The sequence below is a fragment of the Budorcas taxicolor genome, chromosome 11, assembly GCF_023091745.1.
Source record: "Budorcas taxicolor isolate Tak-1 chromosome 11, Takin1.1, whole genome shotgun sequence".
Lineage (NCBI taxonomy): Eukaryota > Metazoa > Chordata > Mammalia > Artiodactyla > Bovidae > Budorcas > Budorcas taxicolor.
In genome coordinates this window covers 34,268,904-34,292,202 of record NC_068920.1, presented here as the reverse complement: position 1 = coordinate 34,292,202, position 23,299 = coordinate 34,268,904, and the positions used below count along the sequence as shown (strand labels likewise).

General features: G+C 40.6%; 1 protein-coding gene across 1 annotated transcript; it reads left to right on the top strand.

Moving 5' to 3' along the window:
- Window positions 1-461: 461 nt before the first annotated feature.
- On the top strand, window positions 462-8,801 carry LOC128055330 (boLa class II histocompatibility antigen, DQB*0101 beta chain-like). Its single transcript, XM_052647841.1, has 5 exons — window positions 462-604; window positions 1,073-1,342; window positions 4,475-4,756; window positions 7,343-7,453; window positions 8,465-8,801. The coding sequence occupies exons 1-5, from the start codon at window positions 496-498 to the stop codon at window positions 8,476-8,478; spliced, it is 786 nt and encodes a 261-aa protein (XP_052503801.1). The 5' UTR covers window positions 462-495; the 3' UTR covers window positions 8,479-8,801.
- Window positions 8,802-23,299: the final 14,498 nt, after the last annotated feature.

Here is a 23,299-nt window from a genome sequence, read left to right as displayed (position 1 = left end):
AATTCTGCTTTCCCCACCACAACTTAAGGCTCCTCAGGATGTTTGAAATAATAAACGTGAACATCTCTCTGACAATAGTTTTCTCTCTCTGAAATATAATCCCCATCTTTCCCCCCCTTATCCCAAATCCCAAGAACAATAGGTTTTAAATAAATATCAGAGATGTCTTGAATCATTTTTTCCTTTCATTTTTTAAACTCCTAAGGTATTCAATCTTCAGATCTTTTGTAACTGAGAGAAAATTTTTAGCCCAATCCAGTGTAATTTGAAGAGGACACTGTGCCAAGCAATAGATCAAGGACCGTCAAAAAAAATGTCTGCCTAGAGACAGATGAGGTACTTCAGCCCCAGTGCTGATTGGTTCCTTTCCTAGGGACTCTCCAATCCTGCCATACTCGGGAGCTTTCATAGGCTTTTATTCTGTGAAGTGGGTTCGCCAGATCCACTGTGTTTGAGCTGTGTTGACTACCATTACTTCTTCCTTTGTTCTCTGGTATGTCTGGGATGGTGGCTCTGCGGATCCCCAGAGGTCTTTGGACAGCAGCTGTGATGGTGACCCTGGCGGTGCTGAGCACCCCAGGGGCCGAGGGCAGAGACTCTCCAGGTAAGTGCTCCCTTGAGCCACTACTTTGGGGAGTAAGCTCCGAGGGACCCTTGGGGTGAGGTGTGATCACAGGATAGTCTTTAATCACACATTTCCTCCCTTTGGGAATGAGGGCTATATTACCTTCTCATTTTCACCCTCTAAGGACAAGGTGAGGGCAATCCCCTCTCCCGCAGCCTCAGGATGTTATAGTGGTGAGGAGGAGACAAGTGTGTATCTACTACACGTGCCAAGACAAAGTGAGCATGGCTTTTTTTCATTTTTAAAGATATGATTTATCCAGAGAAGACACTGCATTCCTCCAAGACCTTGTCTGGACTTATTACTATGGGTTTCTGGGTTGGGGAAGTGTAGAGCAGCAGTGGTTTCTAGTCTCAGAATTTGAGTTTGAGGTTTATGGACCTAGCTGGTGGTGGCCGACTTGGGGCTGTGGGGCTGAGCCCTGACCTAGTGGCTGTCTCTCCGCAGAGGATTTCGTGTACCAGTTTATAGGCCAGTGTTACTTCACCAATGGGACAGAGCGGGTGCGGGGTGTGAAAAGACAGATCTACAACCGGCAGGAGCACGTGCGATTCGACAGCAACGTGAATGAGTTCCGGGCGGTTTCCCCGCTGGGGCGGCAGGACGCCGAGTACTTCAACAGCCAGAAGGACATCCTGGAGCGGGCGCGGGCCGAGGTGGACACGGTGTGCAGACACAACTACCAACTGGAGCTCATCACATCCTTGCAGCGGCGAGGTGAGTGCTGGCTGCTCTCGGGCTGATGGCTGTGGGGGGCGCGCCCTCCACCCTCAGAGACTCAGCACGGGGGAGGGGACCGGACCTCCGGGGCGGCGTCCCCAGGCCCACTGGGGGGACAGTGAGGCCTGGAGACCCACGCAGAGAAGGGGGGAACCGAGGGCACCATGGGGGAAATCGAAATTGGCTGCCCTGGAACTCTCTCCGCAGAGGCGGCCCGGCCTGCCTGGTGAGGGTCACCCCTCAGGGTCCTATCCTGGGTGATTGTTTCCACTGATTCAGCACATTCCCACCAGGTGCCTGCCAGCTCAGCCTGGTGGCGTTAAGGCTGCTTCACAGCCAGGGTCTGTGTATTTTGCACATGTGTTGCAGTCATGAAATAATACATTTTCACTTTTGGTTTCAGATAGTTATTCATCTTTATCTTGGTTTCTTAAATGAATGTCACTGTATCACTAGGCCTGGACCTCTTCCAGGCAAGGGATTGCCTTATTTATCCCTGAGTGCATGGTACTTGCAGAGGGCGCAATGGCAACCCACTCTTGCCTGGAAAGTCCCATGGATGGAGGAGCCTGATGGGCTGCAGTCCATGTGGTCGCAGGGAGTCGGACATGACTGAAGCGACTTCACTTTCACTTTTTACTTTCATGCATTGGAGAAGGAAATGGCAACCCACTCCAGTGTTCTTGCCTGGAGAATCCTAGGGACGGGGGAGCCTGGTGGGCTGCCGTCTATGGGGTCCCACAGAGTCGGACACGACTGAAGCAAGTTAGCAGCAGCAGCATGGTACTTGACACACTGGCAGATACTATGAGCTCCATAAACCTTGGTTAAATTAATGAATAACTGTACTGGGTTGCCCAACCACTTAGGCTCAAGAGAAAACAGAAAAGTAAATACGGCCTTAAAAACTGACTTTATTCATTATTTTTTACTATTTTGCTTAATGCTTTAAAGTAAAGTATTACTGACTTGGATCTTAACAATTTAGAATTTGTGAATGCAAAACCTGAGGGAAAAAGTATTTAGTAAAAATAAAAACAACACTTGAATGGTTTTGTAAGGCAAAGTTTTAATTTCTTGGAAAAGTTTAACAAATGGCATAATAGAGCTGAAGTTTGGGAGTAAATAAATTAATTCCACTTAATTATTGAATAAAAATTGTTTCAGATTATATTGGCCTAAACCCTCCCCAGCTCCCCTCAACATCCACGTCAAGGGTAGACATTCTGAAAGTGGATTATACCTCATGGATGAGCACCTAATTCTAGACAACTGTCTTACCAAACACTATCTATATTATGCCCCTTAAATTCACAGCAACCTTGTGTATTAACAATTAGCATCACCACTTTGTATATGCTAATATTGGTATATAATAACTGTTTAAGTAATTATAAACAGTTATTCACTGTCTTGAAATCTTCCCCCAAACAAAACTGCTATCATGTTCTTTATCATGTGTTTATAGAATCTAAAGGAAGCAAAGCCTCTTGTGAAAGCCAGTTATGATCAGAAGAGCAATATGAGTCTGTTCCTGCCTATTTTCAATGTTGGTAGGGTAGGGCATTTGAAGGATTAAAAAACTCACTGATTAACCCCTAGTCTGACCCCACTTTTATCTAAACATGTTCACATAACCCTTATCTTACTTTTCACTTTCTTGCTTTCTTCTTCATCCTAATGCTGACAAGTACATTGGTATATTTTCTCTATTTCAGTTCTTATGCATAAAAATGATCCTAATGTTTTTACTCACAGCCTGTTTGAGATGAGCAGATTTTATAAGCCTATATAGCTGATCAAAGCTTCAGTCAGAGCCCAGGAAGAGGAACCTGATCAAGAGTTAAAGTCAAAATAGAAGACATGATCCTTTCCGGTTGATGGCTTATGAGTATCATGTAATTGTGGTGCCAAGACTGCCTGCTGACCTCAGGAAGTCTTAGTTAAATGTTCACATTACCTTCTTGTTAACCCAGACCAACTTCTGCAAGAATCTTACAATATTTTCTAGAAAGAACATACATTACAATAATATCTGATTTCTGAAAAAGGCAGTTATTCTTAATAGCAAGGGAATGGAGTAGGGTTGGTGGCTCACTTGAATGTTGAAAGACAGTGGAAAAAAGAAAGTGAGAATACATAATATATTATCAAATAAGTAAAACATTTCATAAGATATTTACTCATATCTACAGATATTTACTCATATTTACAGATAGTTCACACTAAGAGAATGAGGCAGATGTGGTAAAATGACTGAAGAGGTAAAGCATAAGATGTGTAAAATAGGTAAGGAAATATGTTATGTTTGACCATGAGTAGAAATCTGAAAAGATAAAGGAATCAAGGCATTTACAAACCTTATTTTTTATCAGTGCTGTTTGTTTTCAAGTTTCCCATTCTTTTCCTTTAAAAATTATCAATTTTTGAAATAACATTTTTTTTTGTATCTGTTATTAGATTGCAAGTTCTGTAAATTCAGCGTCTATGGTCTATCTTTGGATTCCCAGTGCTTGTCAAATTTATATTTGTTGAATAGATGAATAAATGTCTGACTCTTTGCGACCCATGGACAGTAGCCTGCACCAGGCTCCTCTGTCCATGGGATTTTCTAGACAAGAGTACTGGAGTAGGTTGCCATTTCCTTCTCCAGGGAATCTTCCCGACCCAGGGATCGAACCCAGGTCTCCCGCGTTGTAGACAGACGCTTTACCATCTGAGCCACCAGGGAAGTCCAAATGAATTAATGAATTAATTAAATAAAGCATATGTGGCATAAATGAAGTAGAGGAGAGGACAAGTTTAGGTTTATTATTTTTATTAAAAAATTTTTATGAATAGTGGCCTGTATATTATAACGATTTAAAATTTTGAAGTGCTTTATTTTATCAGTTGGTATAAACAGAGTAGCTCTCATAGAATGATTATGGTAATCTCTTGAGACTCTGAAAAGTAAACTGGATAATGTGTTTATTCAACCTAATAAAGTGGCCCAGCTTGGATCAAATCCAAGACTTGGAACCTGGGGATCTTCCCATTCTGGTACAAAGGAAGGACTCTTCCCTGGGGGGATACATGCTGTGCGGTCTCATGTCTCACTGTGTCTTTTCCTGCCTATTTCTCCCTCAGTGGAACCTACAGTGACCATCTCCCCATCCAGGACTGAGGCTCTAAACCACCATAGCCTGCTGGTCTGCTCGGTGACAGATTTCTATCCAGGCCAGATCAAGGTTCAGTGGTTCCGGAATGACCAGGAGGAGACAGCTGGCATTGTGTCCACCCCTCTTATTAGGAATGGGGACTGGACCTTCCAGATCCTTGTAATGTTGGAAGTGACCCTTCAGCGAGGAGATGTCTACACCTGCCGCGTGGAGCACCCCAGCCTCCAGAGCCCCATCATGGTGGAGTGGCGTAAGGGCACTTGGTTTCCTTTCATTGTGGGCCCCACAGGACAGGGGTGGGCAGAGTTTCCTGGGTTCATCCCATCTCACCCTTTGTCCTCGGCATCACTACTGAAATCACAGGACACAAGAGTGCTCATGCCTCATAGCAAGGGCCCCAGAAGAGCCTAGTCATATTGTCTTTCCAGATACAGGGAGCTCACTCTACACACCATGACCTCAGAGCCCAGCCCTGGAACCTCTGCAGGACAGACCCTAGGTGAACTAGGGTCTAATTTAGAACTTAGGGTCTAAGGTTATGGAAGTTTCCCTGAGGAGCTAAGATACACTTTCTTCTTCTCCCACCTGCCCACTGTGTCCAAGAATCTACTGGTGCATCCTTTCTCTAAGGGTGGTCAGAATGAAGAACTGGGTTCACCTGACACCTCCACCTCCTGTACTTCAGGCTTCTTAAGGGGTCATTAGACCATTCAGGTATGACCTAAATCAAATCCCTTATGGTTATACAGTGGAAGTGAGAAATAGATTTAAGGGACTAGATCTGATAGATAGAGTGCCTGATGAACTATGGAATGAGGTTCGTGACATTGTACAGGAGACAGGAATCAAGACCATTCCCATGGAAAAGGAATGCAAAAAAGCAAAATGGCTGTCTGAGGATGCCTTACAAATAGCTGTGAAAAGAAGAGAAGCAAAAAGCAAAGGAGAAAAGGAAAGATATAAGCATATGAATGCAGAGTTCCAAAGAATAGCAAGAAGAGACAAGAAAGCCTTCCTCAGCGATCAATGCAAAGAAATAGAGGAAAAGAACAGAATGGGAAAGACTAGAGATCTCTTCAAGGAAATTAGAGATACCAAGGGAACATTTCATGCAAAGATGGGCTCGATAAAGGACAGAAATGGTATGGACCTAACAGAAGCAGAAGACATTAAGAAGAGGTGGCAAGAATACACAGAAAAACGGTACAAAAAAGATCTTTATGACCAAGATAATCACGATGGTATGATCACTCACCTAGAGCCAGACATCCTGGAATGTGAAGTCAAGTGGGCCTTAGAAGCCATCACTACGAACAAAGCTCGTGGAGATGATGGAATTCCAGTTGAGCTATTTCAAATCCTGAAAGATGATGCTGTGAAGGTGCTGCACTCAATATGCCAGCAAATTTGGAAAACTCAGCAGTGGCCACAGGACTGGAAAAGGTCCGTTTTCATTCCAGTCCCAAAGAAAGGCAATGCCAAAGGATGCTCAAACTACTGCACAATTGCAGTCATCTCACATGCTAGTAAAGTAATGCTCAAAATTCTCCAAGCCTGGCTTCAGCAATACGTGAACCGTGAACTTCCAGATGTTCAAGCTGGTTTTAGAAAAGGCAGAAGAACCAGAGATCAAATTGACAACATTGGCTGGATCATCAAAAAAGCAAGAGAGTTCCAGAAAAACATCTATTTCTGCTTTATTGACTATGCCAAAGCCTTTGACTGTGTGGATCACCACAAACTGTGGAAAATTCTTCAAGAGATGGAAATACCAGACCACCTAACCTGCCTCTTGAGAAACCTGTATCCAGGTCAGGAAGCAACAGTTAGAACTGGACATGGAATAACACACTGGTTCCAAATAGGAAAAGGAGTGCATCAAGGCTGTATACTGTCACCCTGCTTATTTAACTTCTATGCAGAGTACATCATGAGAAACACTGGGCTGGAAGAAGCACAAGCTGGAATCAAGGTTGCTGGGAGAAAAATCAATAACCTCAGATACGCAGATGACACCACCCTTATGGCAGAAAGTGAAGAGGAACTAAAAAGCCTCTTGATGAAAGTGAAAGAGGAGAGTGAAAAAGCTGGCTTAAAGCTCAACATTCAGAAGACTAAGATCATAGCATCTGGTCCCATCACTTCATGGGAAATAGATGGGGAAACAGTGGAAACAGTGTCAGACTTTATTTTTTGGCTCTCCAAAATTACTACAGATGGTGATTGCAGCTATGAAATCAAAAGACGCTTATTCCTTGGAAGGAAAGTTATGACAAGCTCGATAGCATATTCAAAAGCAGAGACATTACTTTGCCAACAAAGGTCCGTCTAGTCAAGGCTATGGTTTTTCCAGTGGTCATGTATGGATGTGAGAGTTGAACTGTGAAGAAAGCTGAGTGCTGAAGAATTGATGCTTTTGAACTGTGGTGTTCCAGAAGTCTCTTGAGAGTCCCTTGGACTGCAAGGAGATCCAACCAGTCCATTCTAAAGGAGATCTGCCCTGGGTGTTCTTTGGAAGGAATGATGCTAAAGCTGAAGCTCCAGTACTCTGGCCACCTCATGTGAAGAGTTGACTCATTGGAAAGACTCTGATGCTGGGAGGGATTGGGGGCAGGAGGAAAAGGGGAAGACAGAGGATGAGATGACTGGATGGCATCACCAACTCGATGGATGTGAGTTTGAGTGAACTCCAGGAGTTGGTGATGGACAGGGAGGCCTAGTGTACTGTGATTCATGGGGTTGCAAAGAGTCGGACACGACTGAGTGACTGAACTGAACTGAAGCGGTGACTGTGGAGTTTGGGTTCAAACACTGACACTCAAGTTCTGCTTCCCAGGAGCACAGTCTGAATCTGCCCAGAGCAAGATGCTGAGTGGTGTTGGGGGATTCGTGCTGGGGCTGATCTTCCTCAGCCTGGGCCTCATTGTGCATCACAGGAGCCAGAAGGGTAAGGAACTCTGGAGAAATGGGGAAGGCTGTGACTGAGACCCTCTCTTCAGGAGGCTTCTCTATATGTAGCTCTTTCCTCCTGATCAAGAAAGGAAGGAGGCAAGGCTGGGAGTGAGAGGAAATGGAACAACATAAGGACACATCGGAGTTTGATTTTACTGGTTGAAAGGTAGCCCTGCCACAGAAGTGACAGGTGGAGTGTACTTCCTTAGATTCCTTCATTTCCTCAGAGTTTCCTTTCCAAAAGTTTCTTCTTATAAGAGGATCAGAGCGTTGACTTCCCTTTCTTCTACTGACAGTTTCATTTATTTTGGGAAATTTTTTCGGAGGCAGTTAAAGCCTTGTGGCCAATGGATAGGAAGGAAATAAATTTCCAATTAAGTTGCATATTTCATTTTCCTCTGGGGTGAGTGGGGGAGGTTCTGATTTGGTGGGGGTTTTGGGAACAGGTCAAGGAAGGAAGTGTTCAGGTGAGTGTGCCGGGGCACAGTGATCTCGTTCATCGGCCTGTTCCCTGCTATGGGATCAAGAGTTAGGGGAGAAGTTCACCCAGTTTCTATAAGAAGCTCCTGAGGTTGTTCACCAGAATCAGTCCATAACTCTGGTGGCATCTTTCTGTGGAACTTGGAGGCAGAGCCACATCTTCATTGTGGACACCAGAATAATGCCCACTTTGGGCCCCGGGCTTGGTAGCTGCTGATAGTGTGCTTTTGTATGACTGAAAGAGGCTACGTGTGGTGGAAAGAAGAAGTGTTATTATCTAATTTACTAAAAAAGATTGAAATATCAGTATTCCCCACAAGGATAACAGCTGCTCCCTAGCCTCCCACACATCTGCGTCAGGCTGAAGTGCTGTGTCCTCTTTAGCAGATTCACCTTTACACAGTTGTTAGGAGAGGTGATGATGACATGCCCCGCACCTCAGCTTTCTCTGATGCTGCAGGGCCTTGAGAGGAGGTGAGGGGCACCTCTCTCAGAATGCTCTGTGTGATCACTCTCTCTTCTACAGGGCTCATGCGCTGACTCCTGAGGATGCTCTGATGGGAACTGGTTCTGCTCTTCTGTAATAGCTGTTTGTTTTTGCCCAGAATTCTCAGCTGCCCATCAGCCTGTTCCTCTGAGATCAGATTCTACAGTGATTCTGACACAGTCACCAGGTCACTTCCTGTGACCCCCTTCCCCTCCCTCCCCACCCTGCCAGAGATCTGGCTGTGAAGCTGCTTTTTGCACTGACCCTGGAGCCTCTGCCTGTGTGCTGCCAACAGTGTCTAATCAGACCCCAAGGGATTTTTCTCTTTCCATTCTCCCTCCACAGACTGTTCAAGAGAAGGTCATTGAAACCATTACCTGGCTATAGAGTATACCATAATTAAACACAAATATGAGTCATCTATACCCTGAGGCTTCTTTTTAATTGTCTTTATGCAAATCATAGTTGTTTAAAAAATTGGAATATAATAGCTTTACAATGTTGCATTAGTTTCTGCTGTACAACCATGTGAATCAGCCATATGTATACATATATTTCTACCCTCTTGAGCCTAAATGTCTAAAAGGGAGCCCTCTTACACTTCGTGAAAATGTAAATTGATATAGCCACAGTGGAGAACAATATGGAGATTTCTTAAAAAGCTGAACACAGAATGACCAAATGACCCAGTAATCCCACTACTGGGCATATACCCTGAGAAAACCATAATTCCAAAAGACACATGTACCCCAGGGTTCATTGCAGCGCTATTTGCAAATAGTATAAATTTGTAAATAGCCAAGAAAAATCCTACATTTTTAATTGGGGTGTAATTGATACATAACATTATATTAGTTTCAGGTATATAACATGATATTTAAAATTTGTATAAATTGTAAAATGATCACAACTATAACATCATCAAGCAGAGGATGAAATGGTTTGGATGGCATCACTGACTCAATGGACATGAGTTTGAGCAAACTCCAGAAGATAGTGAAGGAGAGGGGAGCGTGGCATGCTGTAGTCCGTGGGGTCGAAAGAGTTGGACACCACTTAGTGACTGAACAACGACAATACATTGTCACAACTTATTTCTTGTGATGAGAACTTTTAGGAACTACTCTTTCTGCAACTTTCAAATATACGATACAGTATTATTAACTATAGTCAGCATGCTGTGTTTCGCATTCCCAGGACTTACCTATGTTATAACCAAAGTTTGTACCTTTTGACCACCTTCACAATTTTGTCCAACCCCCACCACCCCGGGAAACCACCAATTGGTTCTCTTTATCTATGAGTTCCATTCTTTTAAGAGTCCATATAAACTAAATGAGATTATGTGATATTTGTCTTTCTCTATTATTTTACTTAGCACAATGCCCTCAGGGTCCATCCATGCTATCACAAATGTCGATATCATTTTTATGGCTGAATAATGTTCCATTGCATATATATATATATATATATATATATATATATACTGTATATATATATATATATACTGTAATGTATATGTATATATATATGTATACATATATATATATGTATACATATATATATATATACTGTAATGTATATGTATATATATATATACTGTAATGAACATGGGGGTGCATATATTTTTTTGAAGTTAGTGTTTTTGTTTCCTTTGATAGTGTTAGTTATTCCTTTGATAGTGTTAGTGTTTTTGTTCCATTGCATATATATATACATAATGTATATGTATATATATATATACTGTAATGTATATGTATATATATATATGAACATATATATATACATAATGAACATATATATATACATAATGAACATAATGAACATAATGAACATATATATATACATAATGTATATGTATATATATATATACTGTAATGAACATGGGGGTGCATATATTTTTTTGAAGTTAGTGTTTTTGTTTCCTTTGATAGTGTTAGTTATTCCTTTGTTAGTGTTAGTTAGTGTTTTTGTTCCATTGCATATATATATATATATATATACACTGTATATATATATATATATATACTGTAATGTATATGTATATATATATATATGTATATATATATACTGTAATGTATATGTATATATATATATACTGTAATGAACATGGGGGTGCATATATTTTTTTGAAGTTAGTGTTTTTGTTTCCTTTGATAAAATATCTAGATGAGAAATTGTTGGATCACGTGGCAGTTTTTGAAGAACCATCATGCTGTTTTCAATAGCAACTGCATCAATTTATATGCTTACAAACTGTGTGCAAAGGTTCACTTTTCTTCACACCCTAGTCAACATTTTGTTATTTCTTGTCTTTTTGATGGTAGCCATTCTAACTGGTCTGAGGTGATATCTCTTTTAAAAAATAATTAGTTTTTTTAATTGCCGGGAGCCAGCATGAGGAATCCTGCCCATGGCAAAGGTCATGAGGAAGGAAGCCTGACAAAACGCAAAGGTGTGATCTGGCTTCAGGGGTCCCCCCTGGATTTTCCTGATCATCTACCCCCAAAACCAGAGTCTGCCTGCTTTACTATATTATGCTTTTCACCTACTCTTCTGACATTAACAGGGGGCTGTCCCCCCACCACCTTTTTCTGGAAAAAGTTAACTTAGAGCTTTTAGATAATAAGTCTCCTGGGCATAATAAGAGTGTTTCAATCCAGAAATCCCTCTGATGGCTTTCTAACTTGCCTGACCGGTCTGTCCGGACTTTTACAACTTGTGAATTGTTTACAGCCCCCCAGCCGTGAGAGGTGCAAAGCTTAAAGCATCTTAAAGTTATAGAGCCTTTTCTAAAAAGCTAAAAATTATATTGGTGATGGGTTTCACTGTTGAGTCAATGACTGCTACCAGGTCTCCATATTCTTTATCTTTCAGGCACCTAAAAGATATTAATCAATGTAATTGGGATATAGAAGAAGGAATATAGTAGTTTTGATGTTAGCAACACTAGACTTTTGAGTTAATTACTTTTCTCTTTGTTATAAATCACTGTACTTCTTTCATTTGTTATGTCTTTGCTATGTAAGAATGTAACTTTATTTAGTGCTTTCTGAGAGTGGCACCAGACTTTGGGAAGAATAACACTTTTAAGACAAATAAGTCTTCTGGTTGACAAACCCTTATCAAAAAAGGGACGTAAAATGTTAATTGGCCTTCTGGCCAGAAGATGATGTAAATCACCTAAGACTTGTGTATACAGCTAGGCATGCAGAGAGAAAGCCTGGTCTCATAAGAGTCAGGGCTGCTGATGCTGCATAATTTTGTATTATCCATTGATCTCTATGTACAAAAAAAGGTATAAAAAGCCTTTACAAACAATAAAGGATGGGCAAGTCACTGAACTGGTTTCCCCATGTCTTCTTTACTCTGTTTTCAGGCTGAATTCCCATCTGGAGCATGGAGGCTCACCATGTCTACTTACTTGCCCTGGCTTCTAAGACCCATGTAAGAGGGAGCCCAAGGCAGGGCACCCTCCACTATTCAAACGGGCACCGGTGGCCTAACGTAGATGGTGCAAACTTCTTGTCTTGAGGTTTCACTAGCTCTCCGCATAAACCAAGTTATTCAGCCTCTTTTCTCCACTAAAATTTCCTACTATACTCTTCTTTCCTAATCTCTCTTTATATCTCTAAATAAATAAATCTCTCCTTGCCACACCGTCCCCGCTTCGAATTCCCTGGATCCACCGGGGCTCGACCCCGGCATTTAATCTTAAGATTTTACTTATTGAGATGATACCTTATTGTGGTTTTGATTTGCATTTCCCTGATGTTTATTGATGTTGAGCATCTTTCCATGTACCTGTTCACCATTTGTATGTCTTCTTTGAGAAAATATCTATTTAGATCCTTTGCCCATTTTATTTCTGACCACACTATGCAGCTTGCAGGATCTCAGTTCCCCAACCAGGGATTGAACCTCATCTACGGTGGGCTACAGTCCATAGATTCAAAAAGAGTTGGACACAACTGAAGTGATTTAGCATGTATGCATGGCAGTGAAAGCCTGAAATCCTGACCACTGTTTCAGGGAACTCTCCCTCTGCCCATTTTTAAATCAGATTTTATATTTCTGCTTTTGAATTGTACAAGATTTTGAGAAATCTGTATGCAGGTCAGGAAGCAACAGTTAGAACTGGACATGGAACAACACACTGGTTCCAAATAGGAAAAGGAGTGCATCAAGGCTGTATATTGTCACCCTGCTTATTTAACTTCTATGCAGAGTACATCATGAGAAACACTGGGCTGGAAGAAGCACAAGCTGGAATCAAGGTTGCTGGGAGAAAAATCAATAACCTCAGATATGCAGATGACACCACCCTTATAGCAGAAAGTGAAGAGGAACTAAAAAGCCTCTTGATGAAAGTGAAAGAGGAGAGTGAAAAAGCTGGCTTAAAGCTCAACATTCAGAAGACTAAGATCATAGCATCTGGTCCCATCACTTCATGGGAAATAGATGGGGAAACAGTGGAAACAGTGACAGACTTTATTTTTTTGGGCTCCAAAATCACTGCAGATGGTGACTGCAGCCATGAAATTAAAAGACGCTTACTCCTTGGAAGAAAAGTTATGACCAACCTAGATAGTATATTCAAAAGCAGAGACATTACTTTGCTGACTAAGGTCCATCTAGTCAAGGCTATGGCTTATCCTGTGGTCAAGTATGGTTGTGAGAGTTGGACTGTGAAGAAGGCTGAGTGCCAAAGAATTGATGCTTTTGAACTGTGGTGTTGGAGAAGACTCTTGAGAGTCCCTTGGACTGCAAGGAGATCCAACCAGTCCATTCTGAAGGAGATCAGCCCTGGGATTTCTTTGGAAGGAATGATGCTGAAGCTGAAACTCCATTACTTTGGCCACCTCATGCGAAGAGTTGACTCATTGGAAAAGACTCTGATGCTGGGAGGGATTGGGGGCAGGAGGAGAAGGGGACGACAGAGGATGAGACGGCTGGATGGCATCACCAACTCGATGGATGTGAGTCTGAGTAAACTTCGGGAGATGGTGATGAACAAGGAGGCCTGGCGTGCTGTGATTCATGGGATCACAAAGAGTCGGACACGACTGAGTGACTGAACTGAACTGAACTGAACTTTATGTATTTTGGATATTAGCTTCTTAGCAAATATATAACTTGCAAATATTTTCTCCAGTTCAGTGGATTATCTTTTCATTTTGTTGATAGTTTGCTGAAGAGAAACTTTTTGGTTTGATGTAGTCTAACTTGTTTAGTTTTGCTTTTGTTGCCTTCCTTTTGGTGTCAGATTAAAAAAATCTTTGCCATGACCAAGGTCAAGGAGCTTACAGCTTATGTTTATTCTAGGAGTTTCAAGGTTTCAGGTCAAGACTTTAATTTATTTTGAGTTAATTTTTGTATATGGTGTAAAATAGTGTTTTAGATTTATTCTTTTCCATGTAGCTGTCCAGTTTTCCCAAAAACATATAATTGAAAAGACTTTTCTTTTCCACTTTGATTTCTTGGCTTTTTTATCATAAACTTGTGTGTGAGTTTATTTTGGGGCTTTCTATTCTGTTCCATTGTTCTATGTATCTGCTGTTTTGCCAATACCATTGTAGTCTGATTACTATAGCTCTGAAATATAGTTTAAAATCAGGGAGTATGATACCTCCTGCTTTGTTCTTCTTTCTCAAGGTGGTTTTGGCTATTTGGGTTCATTTGTGGTTCCATACACATTTTTTTCTAGCTCTGTGCAAAATGCCCCTGGTATTTTGATAGTGTGTGTGCTTAGTCGCTCAGTCATGCCCAACTCTTGTGACCCTATCGACTGTAGCCTTCCAGGCTCCTCTGTCCATGGGATTCTACAGGCAAAAATACTGGAGTGGGTTGCCATTTCCTTCTCTAGGGGATCTTCCTGATCCAGGAATTGAACCCGGGTCTCCTGCACTGCAGGCAACTCTTTACTGACTGAGCTATGAGGGAAGCCTGGTCTAGTTGTAAAACAGTAATAATTGAGATCCTTCAACAGGCCAGAGTTTCCTGTCTTCCAAAGGATTCTGTGGCCAATCAGTATCACAGAAGAAGATCAGGTGTGTCTTTTTGAATTCTGGAGATTGAACTTGTCCAGTTTTTAAAATACAGTTTAAATAAGTGGTTCTGGACCTGCTAGCTCCCATCTGTAAGAGAGAAAAAAGCAGCATCCACAGCCATGGCTTTTTCCCACCAGAAGCATCCTTCCCTGCTCTAGATGGGGGTGTAGACAGACTCTCCACCAAAGCTTTCATTCCTTGGTCAGACTTAGTCTGTCCCTTATCAAAACAGGCATCTTACTCGTCCTTTCTGATTCTACCACCAAGGTGGGGTGGAGATGCACCAGGGGTAGACCTGATGGCATCCCAGATTGATTTCTAGTTCTATAGAAAAAGTCCACTAAGACCTTTGTTTTATTTGCCAGAGTAGTTTCCCAGGCTAGGACTTCTGGGGAAGCATCCATCTTACGTGTGCTTGTGCACATTCCTGAGCAGAGTCCTGACTGCAGTAGAAATGGTGAGTCATAAAGAGACGAACTACAACCAAGATGTCCCTTATGAGTGTCACCACATCAGTATAGCAAAAGAGGTGGTGGATGGTTGGCCAACAAGGAAAAATTGATTTTTGTCCTCAAGCTATTAGGACTAATCCTTCCAGTTCATTCCCACAGATTCCACAAAAGAATATCTAAGGAGTTGAGACAAAAGCCATCAGAGAGCTCCCTCTGGTCCACTAAGAGCTAGCACTCCCAAAGGAAGAAGCCCATTGCATTCCCAATCTGACCAGATCCTGGAATTCCCGATCTGTATCCGCAAAAACCTCATGATCACCAGCAGTGCTTCTATCCATATTGATAGGAGACACAGCCATAGCAAACACTCAATTTCAGGTCACTGGCTCCTGAGGCAGGCAGCCAAGAGAGTAACCTCTAGCCTGAGAGATGTTCCTGGAGCTAGAGTTCCACCTCACTACATATGTACTCCTAGTAACTTTCTAGCAAGTCTTGCCTAGTCTAGCAAGCTAAGTGCTTCCATACAAGGGATCTAAGTAAAAGTACACAGTAACAGCATGGATCATAAGTCCCTTGAAAGTCTATGATCTGACAGATTAGGTTAGTAGTTCTAATTCCCCACACAATTACAAAATGGTCAAAGAGACCAAGAAAAGGTGACCGAGAAAGGGAAGTTCGGTCCACACGCTTTGCCCATTTCTGGTTGCTACCTTCACAGGGACCTTGGGTGTCTCTTGGCATTGGCTGGTTGGTATAAAGCCCTGACAAGGCTTCCCGTTTGGGGGCTGCCTTCAGTCATTATGAGGCACTGTGAAACTGCAGAGCAGGGCTGGCTCATCACTAGCTTTGCACAGGGCGTGTCACTCATTCACACAAGCACACCATAGATTTAGTAAATTAAAGCAGAAAACGTGCCTACTGAGAAAGCAGAGAGGCTAGATCTGTGAGTGTTATTACATTGTCCTGAAGATCCCAGATGAGCCCCCAAGATGATACCTTACGGTGAAGAGTGTCGGATTTGTGTTCTCTGAAGAAGGGTTAACTTTGGGACCAGAGATCAGGGTTGATCATGCAAAAGCTTTTGTATAGCAGAGTTCTATTAAAGTGAAAAGGGACAGAGAACGCTTCTGATATAGACATCAGAAGAGGGACGGAGAGTACCCGTATTTTGATAGAGGTTGCATGAAATCTGTAGATTGTCTTGGGTAGTATGGTTATTTTAACAATATTAGTTCTTCCAATCCATCACCATGTTATATTTTTTCCATTTGTTTGTGTTATCTTCAAGTTCTTTCATCAATGTCTTATACTTTTTAGAGTATGAGTCTTTTATCTCCTTGGTGAGATTTATTCATAGGTATCTTATTCTTTATAAAACAATTGTAAATGAGATTGTTTTCATTTCTGACTATTAGTGTATGTAAATACAACAGATTTCTGTATATTAATTTTGTATCTATAACTTGCTGAATTACTTTATTTTTCCAATAAAGTACTTCTTCCTTTCCAACTGTATTCCTTTTCTTTCTTTCTTTGTCTGATTGCTATGGTTAGGACTTCTAATACTATGTTGAATAAAAGTGGCTGGAGTTGTCAATCTTGTTTTGTTCCCGATCATAATGGAAATGCTTTTGACCTTTCAATGTTGAGTATGATGTTGGCTGTGGGTTTGTCATATATGGCTGTTATTATCTTACAATATGAACACTCTACACCCATTTTTGAGAGTTTTTATCATAAATCAGTGTTGAATGTTTTTAATCATAAATCAATGTTCATATTGTAAGATAATAAAGGTCATATATGACTGGAAAATTCTTCAAGAGATGGGAATACCAGACCACCTGACCTGCCTCTTGAGAAACCTGTATGCAGGTCAGGAAGCAACAGTTGGAACTGGACATGGAACAACAGACTGGTTCCAAATAGGAAAAGGAGTATGTCAAGGCTGTATATTGTCACCTTGCTTATTTAACTTATAAGCAGAGTACATCATGAGAAACACTGGGCTGGAAGAAGCACAAGCTGGAATCAAGATTGCTGGCAGAAATATAAATAACCTCAGATATGCAGATGACACCACCCTTATGGCAGAAAGTGAAGAAGAACTAAAGAGCCTCTTGATGAAAGTGAAAGAAGAGAGTGAAAAAGTTGGCTTAAAGCTCAGCATTCAGAAAATGAAGATCATGGTATCTGGTCCCATCACTTCATGGCAAATAGATGGGGAAACAGTGGAAAGAGTGTCAGACTTTATTTTTCTGGGCTCCCAAATCACTACAGATGGTGATTGCAGCCATGAAATTAAAAGGTGCTTACTCGTTGGAAGGAAAGTTAGGCCCAACCTAGACAGCATATTAAAAAGCAGAGACATTGCTTTGTTAACAAAGGTCTGTCTAGTCAAGGCTATAGTTTTTCCAGTAGTCATGTATGGATGTGAGAGTTGGACTATAAAGAAAGCTGAGCGCTGAAGAATTGATGCTTTTGAACTGTGGTGTTGGAGAAGACTCTTGAGAATCCCTTGGACTGCAAGGAGATCCAACCGGTCCATCCTAAAGGAGATCAGTCCTGGGTGTTCATTGGAAGGACTGATGTTGAAGCTGAAACTCCAATACTTTGGCCACCTGATGCAGAGAGCTGACTCATTTGAAAAGATCCCGATGCTGGGAAAGATTGAGGACAGGAGGAGAAGGGGATGACAGAGGATCAGATGGCTGGATGGCATCACTGACTCGATGGACATGAGTTTGAGTGAACTCTGGGAATTGGTGATGGACAGGGAGGCCTGGCGTGCTGTGATTCATAAGGTTGCAAAGAGTTGAACATGACTGAGCAACTGAACTGAACTGAGTGTTGAATTTTGTCAAAAACTTTTTTTGCATCTATTGAGATAACCATATGTTTTTTTCTTCCTCAATTTATTAATGAGGTGTATCACATTGATTGATTTGCAGATGTTGAGTCTTGCAGTCACAAAATCCAGGGCACCAGATGAGTGTAAGAGCTCCCTTCTGAGAGCTACTGGCACTGTGGACCAGGGCAGAGGAGAGTGAAATGATAGAGCCACCCTCCAAAGTTTCTGGAAACAGTTATAGTATGCCCTTAGATGTGTGTTTAATTATAAGCCTGCCCCTCAGGCTGAAGCTAAAATGGTAAGCTAATAGACCACTTTCACAGAAATACTGGGCTCCTGGGTCTATTGCCACTTGTTGTGCCCTGGCTTGGTAGCTGTTTAAGAATTTTTCTATGTTTGTTACAGGTCTTTGTGACTCTTGAGCCTAAGCTCTACTAGTCACCAGACCCAGTACTGGAAGCAGCTGAAAAAATTGGCACCAAACTAAGTTATAAGCTTCTTTCTGGGAGATGCCAGTGAGCTGGAGCAAGGCAGGGGGAGAGTGCAAAGATTTTGCTGACTTCTGTTCCATGAAAGCAACTCTGTGGCCCCTTAGAATTGTGCCAAACCAGAATGCCCCATCAGGCCAAAATTCCTGGAGAAAAAATTGGCCTCTTTCTCAGAAAGACTGGAAGTGTGGTTCAGGCTGCTCTCTGCAGTGCATTGGGGGGAGGGGTGCTAGTTTGGCAAGAACCATATGTGATTTTTATGATACTATTGGACCCCTAAAATGCCTACCTCTCTGGTCTCCAGAGCCAGGTGATCCAAAGGCATTCCTTGGGTGGCAGACACAAAAACCGGGACACCAGACACAAAAACCGGGACACCAGACCCACATAAAAGCTCCCCTGCAGGAAATACTGATGCTCTTGAGTGTGACAAAGGGATAGTATGAAGGTAACACCTGCTGGCTACAGAGATAACAAGTGGGGAGTGTGAAAACGAAACCCCTGAAAAGAAAAAAAAATGCCTAGAGTAAAAAAATAGGTGCCCACCTACTTTAGCATAGCAGAGGGAGAATGTGAAGATGATGCTTGCTGACCTCTGTTCCTGGGGATTATCCCGGAAGGCCCTGAAACTTACCCATAGTTAAGAGATGCCAAATCATTAAGAGGGGGATGCTAGTGGGAGACATCTTATTCGACTGTGTTGCTAATGTCATTTCATTCCACAAGTATGTTCCTGCTTTCTAACAATCTTACTTTACTAAGTCATATTTTAAATCAGTTTCCAAATAAAACTATGTGTAGTAGGTACCTTTTATATTTATATTATTTCATGTCTAACATTATTTGTGTTTAAATTGAAGTATAGTTCATTTACAGTGTTGTGTTAGCTTCAGATGTACAGCAAAGTGATTTAGTTATACATCTATGTATGTATGTATGTATCTATCTATCTTAATGTCTGAGCCACCTTAAAGAGCCCATCTGTCTAACTACCTGTATCTATTCCTTTTCAGGTTTTCTTCCCTTATTCTTGCTGTTGTTTAGTTGCTAAGTCGTGTCCAACTCTTTTGCAAACCCATGGACTGTAGCCCTCCAGGCTCCTCTGTCCATGGGATTTCCCAGGCAAGAATACTGGAGTGGGCTGTCATTTCCTTCTCCAGGGGATCTTCCTGACCCGGGGATCAAATCCAGGTTTCTTGAGTCTCCTGCATTGGCAGACAGATTTTATAGTAGTGTGTATATGTTAATCCCAATCTCCTAATTTTTCCCTCCTCCCCCTTCCCCCTTCGGTAACCATAGATTTGTTTTCTACATCTGTAGGTCTGTTTTTTTTTTTTTTTTAAGTCTTTATTGAATTTGTTACAATATTGCTTCTGTGTTTTTTGTTTATTGGTTTACTTCACTTAATGTGATAATCTCTGGATCCATCCATGTTACTGGAAATGAAATTATTTCATTCTTTCGTGTGGCTGAGTAATATTCCATTGTATAAATATACCACATCTTCTTTATCCATTTATCTGTCAATGTACACTTAGGTTGCTTCCACAACTTGGCTATTGTAAATAGTGTTGTGATGAACATTGGGGTACATGTATTTTTTTGAATTATGTTTTTCTCCAGATATATGCCCAGGAATGGGATTGCTAGATCATATGGTAGCTCTACTTTTAGTTTTAAAAGGAACATCCATATTGTTCTTTATAGTGACTGTACCAATTTACATTTCCACCAACAGTGTGGGTGAAAGTAAAAATTGCTCAGTTGTGTTCAATTCTTTGCAACCCCATGTACTTATACAGTCCATGGAATTCTCCAGGACAGAATACTGAAATGGGTAGCCTTTCCCTTCTCCAGGAGATCTTCCCAACCCAGGGATCGAACCCAGGTCTCCTGCATTGTGGGCAGATTCTTTACCAGCTGAGCAGCCAGGGAAGCTCAAGAATACTGGAGTTGGTAGCCTATCCTTTCTCCAGGGGAATTTCCTGACCCAGGAATCAAACTGGGGTCTCCTGCATTGCAGGCAAATTCTTTAACAACTGAACTAGCAAGGAAGCCCATTTCTCCACACTCTCTCCAGGATTTATTTTTTCTAACAGTATCTTTATTCATTTTTTGTCTTTAATTATGATTTTAAAAGGTATGCATTTGTTAATAGAAAATAATGTTCCTTTAGAACTTCTGGGCCTTTCTCATAATCTCAATGATAGAAATATCTGACAATTTAACATTGATGTTGTAAATTATTTGTTCTGTTTCTCACCCTGGGGTATTCTATGATCTTCTTTTACACTTGAGATTCTGAAATTTTGAAAATGGTGTATTTAGGGTTGTGTTTTCTCATTAATTGTGCTAAATATCTGGAAGTCCCCATTCTATGTGAAGAACTAGGTATTGTATATCTGAAAATTTTTTATTTGTTTTCATGATTTTCCTCTCTCATTTTCCCCTTTCCCTCTCTAGCTCTGTTATTGGATGTCCCCAGGTCTGTTCTCTGTTCTTATCTTTTCTAACATTTATTACATTTCTTTGTTTTCATTTTTAATTTCAGGGAAATTGTTTTAATTTAATTTTTCAATTTTTCTTTCACATATTTCAATTTTGTAGCCCCTCATTATTACTTTTATAGAGATAATATCTTTTCAGTAAGTATTCTAATTAGAAAGACTTTAAATAACTTGCTTGCTTTTATATAAACTTTCTCTACTAAATCTGTTATAATTTTCATTTTATTGTATTCTGCATTTTATTCATTTTATTCTTCTCATTTTATTTTATTCTGCTAAATCTATGATAATTTTCATTTTATTTTGCTTTTCACATTTTGTTTTCTTTTCTTTCACACTGCAAGATTTTTTCAAGCATTTGCTCTGCCCTCGTAAACCTTGTCCTTCACTTACTATAAAACATTTTGTTTCATCTCATTTGTTCAAGCCTTCTCTACACTCCACCAAATTATACTTGGTTCCTATATAATACTCTCTTTTATTCCCTTGTTCTTTTCCTTTATAAAAACAGACTTTACAACTATATGTTTGTGAAATTATTTTATATGTGTATATTTCTTCTTATTGGAGTGTAAATTATTCAAGACAGTAAATGTATCTGTTTTCACATTACTTTAGCACACTAAGAATGTAGTACGTATCACAGTATTGCTGCTTAATGGCCATTTTTAGACTGACAGTTTGGGGCCCAGTTCAGCCAATAATAAAGTGAGCATTAACTTTAGTTTCCTTTGCTGTTATTCCTTGTGGCATGCACACTCTTTAGGGTTACATTTCTGAGAGGTTCTATGGTCTAGTATGGGATTTGGATACTCAGGATTTCCTAACTGAAATAAAAATGAGGAAAACCTTAAAAACCAATATAACTTCAAAGAGAATGCTCCTTTGCTTATTTTTTCTTTCAGCTTTCCTGGAACACTGTGAAAAACAACTTTGTATTATGGAGCATTTCAGCTGTATACAGTAGTAGGGGGAATAGTACCATGTATCAACAGTTTAGTTTTAACAATGATCAATTCATGGACAATTTTGTAAACCCACCCACTTAGTATTACATACACACTGGATTATTTTGGACATATCTGATACAGATAATATTTGACTTTATATTGTTTCATTCATAAATATTTTACTATGAAAATCTAAAACATATCAACTTTTTAGAAACAAAACAATGCCATTACCACACCTAAAATTAGATAAATAACTGCTTAAATACAGTCAGTATTCATTTTTTCTGATCGTCTCACAAGAATTTTTAACAGTTGTTTTATTTGAATATGAATTCTAGCAAAGCCTAGAATTTGGTTGTCATGTTTCTTCAATTTTTAAATGTGTAGTTTCTTTGTTCTTTATTTTTTCTTGAAAATTATTTGCTGAAGAAATATTATTTTCAATTATGTAACTTTTAATAGTATTATATTATTGCTGTTCAGTCACAAAGTCACATTTGACTTTTTGCAAACCCATGGGCTGCAGCATACCAGGCTTTCCAGATCTTCATTATTCTCTCAAATTCCTGTCCGTTGAGTCGGTGATGCCATCCAACCATCTCATCTGTTGTCCCCTTGTTATCCTGCCTTCTAGCTTTCCCAGCATCAGGGTCTTTTCCACTGAGTTGGCTCTTCACATCAGATGACTAAAGTATTGGAGCTTCAGTTTCAGCATCAGTCCTTCCAATGAATATTCTGATTGATTTTCTTTAGGATTGACTGGTTTGACCTCCTTGCAGTCCAAGGGACTCTCAAGAGTCTTCTCCAACACAATTCAAAAGCATCAATTCTTCAGCACTCAGCCTTCTTTATGGTCCAACTCTCACATCCATACACGACTACTGGAAAAACCATAGCTTTTGCTTATATGGGTTTTGTTGGCAAAGTGATGTCTCTGCTTTTTGATACACTTTCTAGGTTTGTCATAGCTTTTCTTCCAAGGGACAAGTGTCTTTTAATTTCATGAATGCAGTCACTGTCACCAGTGATTTTGGAATCCAAGAAAATAAAGTCTGTCATGGTTTTATTGTTTCCTGATCTATTTGCCATGAAGTGACGGGACCAGATGCCATGATCTTAGTTTTTTGAATGTTGAGTTTTAAGACATCTTTTTCACTCTCCTCTTTTACCCTCATCAAAAGGCTCTTTGGTTCTTTGTTCCTCTTCACTTTCTGCCATTGGAGTGGTATCATCTGCATATCTGAGATGATTGATATTTCTGCCAGCAATCTTGATTCCAGCTTGGGCTTCATCCAGCCCAGCATTTCGCAAGATGTATTCTGCATTAGAAGTTAAATAAGCTGGGTGATAATATACAGCCTTGACTTACTCCTTTCACAATTTTGAACCAGTTTGTTGTTCCATGTCTGGTTCCAACTGTTGCTTCTTGATTTGTATACAGATTTCTCAGGAGATAGGTAAGATCATCTAGTATTTCCATCTCTTGAAGAATTTTCCACAGTTTGTTGTGATCCACACAAAGGCTTTAGCATAGTCAATGAAGCAGAAGTAGATGTTTTTCTGGAATTCCCTT

Bases quoted from the DNA above. Each gene is read 5' to 3' on its own strand.
- LOC128055330 (XM_052647841.1), top strand. From the start codon at position 496: ATGTCTGGGATGGTGGCTCTGCGGATCCCCAGAGGTCTTTGGACAGCA. The intron at 1,343-4,474 runs GTGAGTGCTGGC...TTTCTCCCTCAG, and splicing joins CACATCCTTGCAGCGGCGAG to TGGAACCTACAGTGACCATC. The intron at 4,757-7,342 runs GTAAGGGCACTT...TCTGCTTCCCAG, and splicing joins CCCCATCATGGTGGAGTGGC to GAGCACAGTCTGAATCTGCC.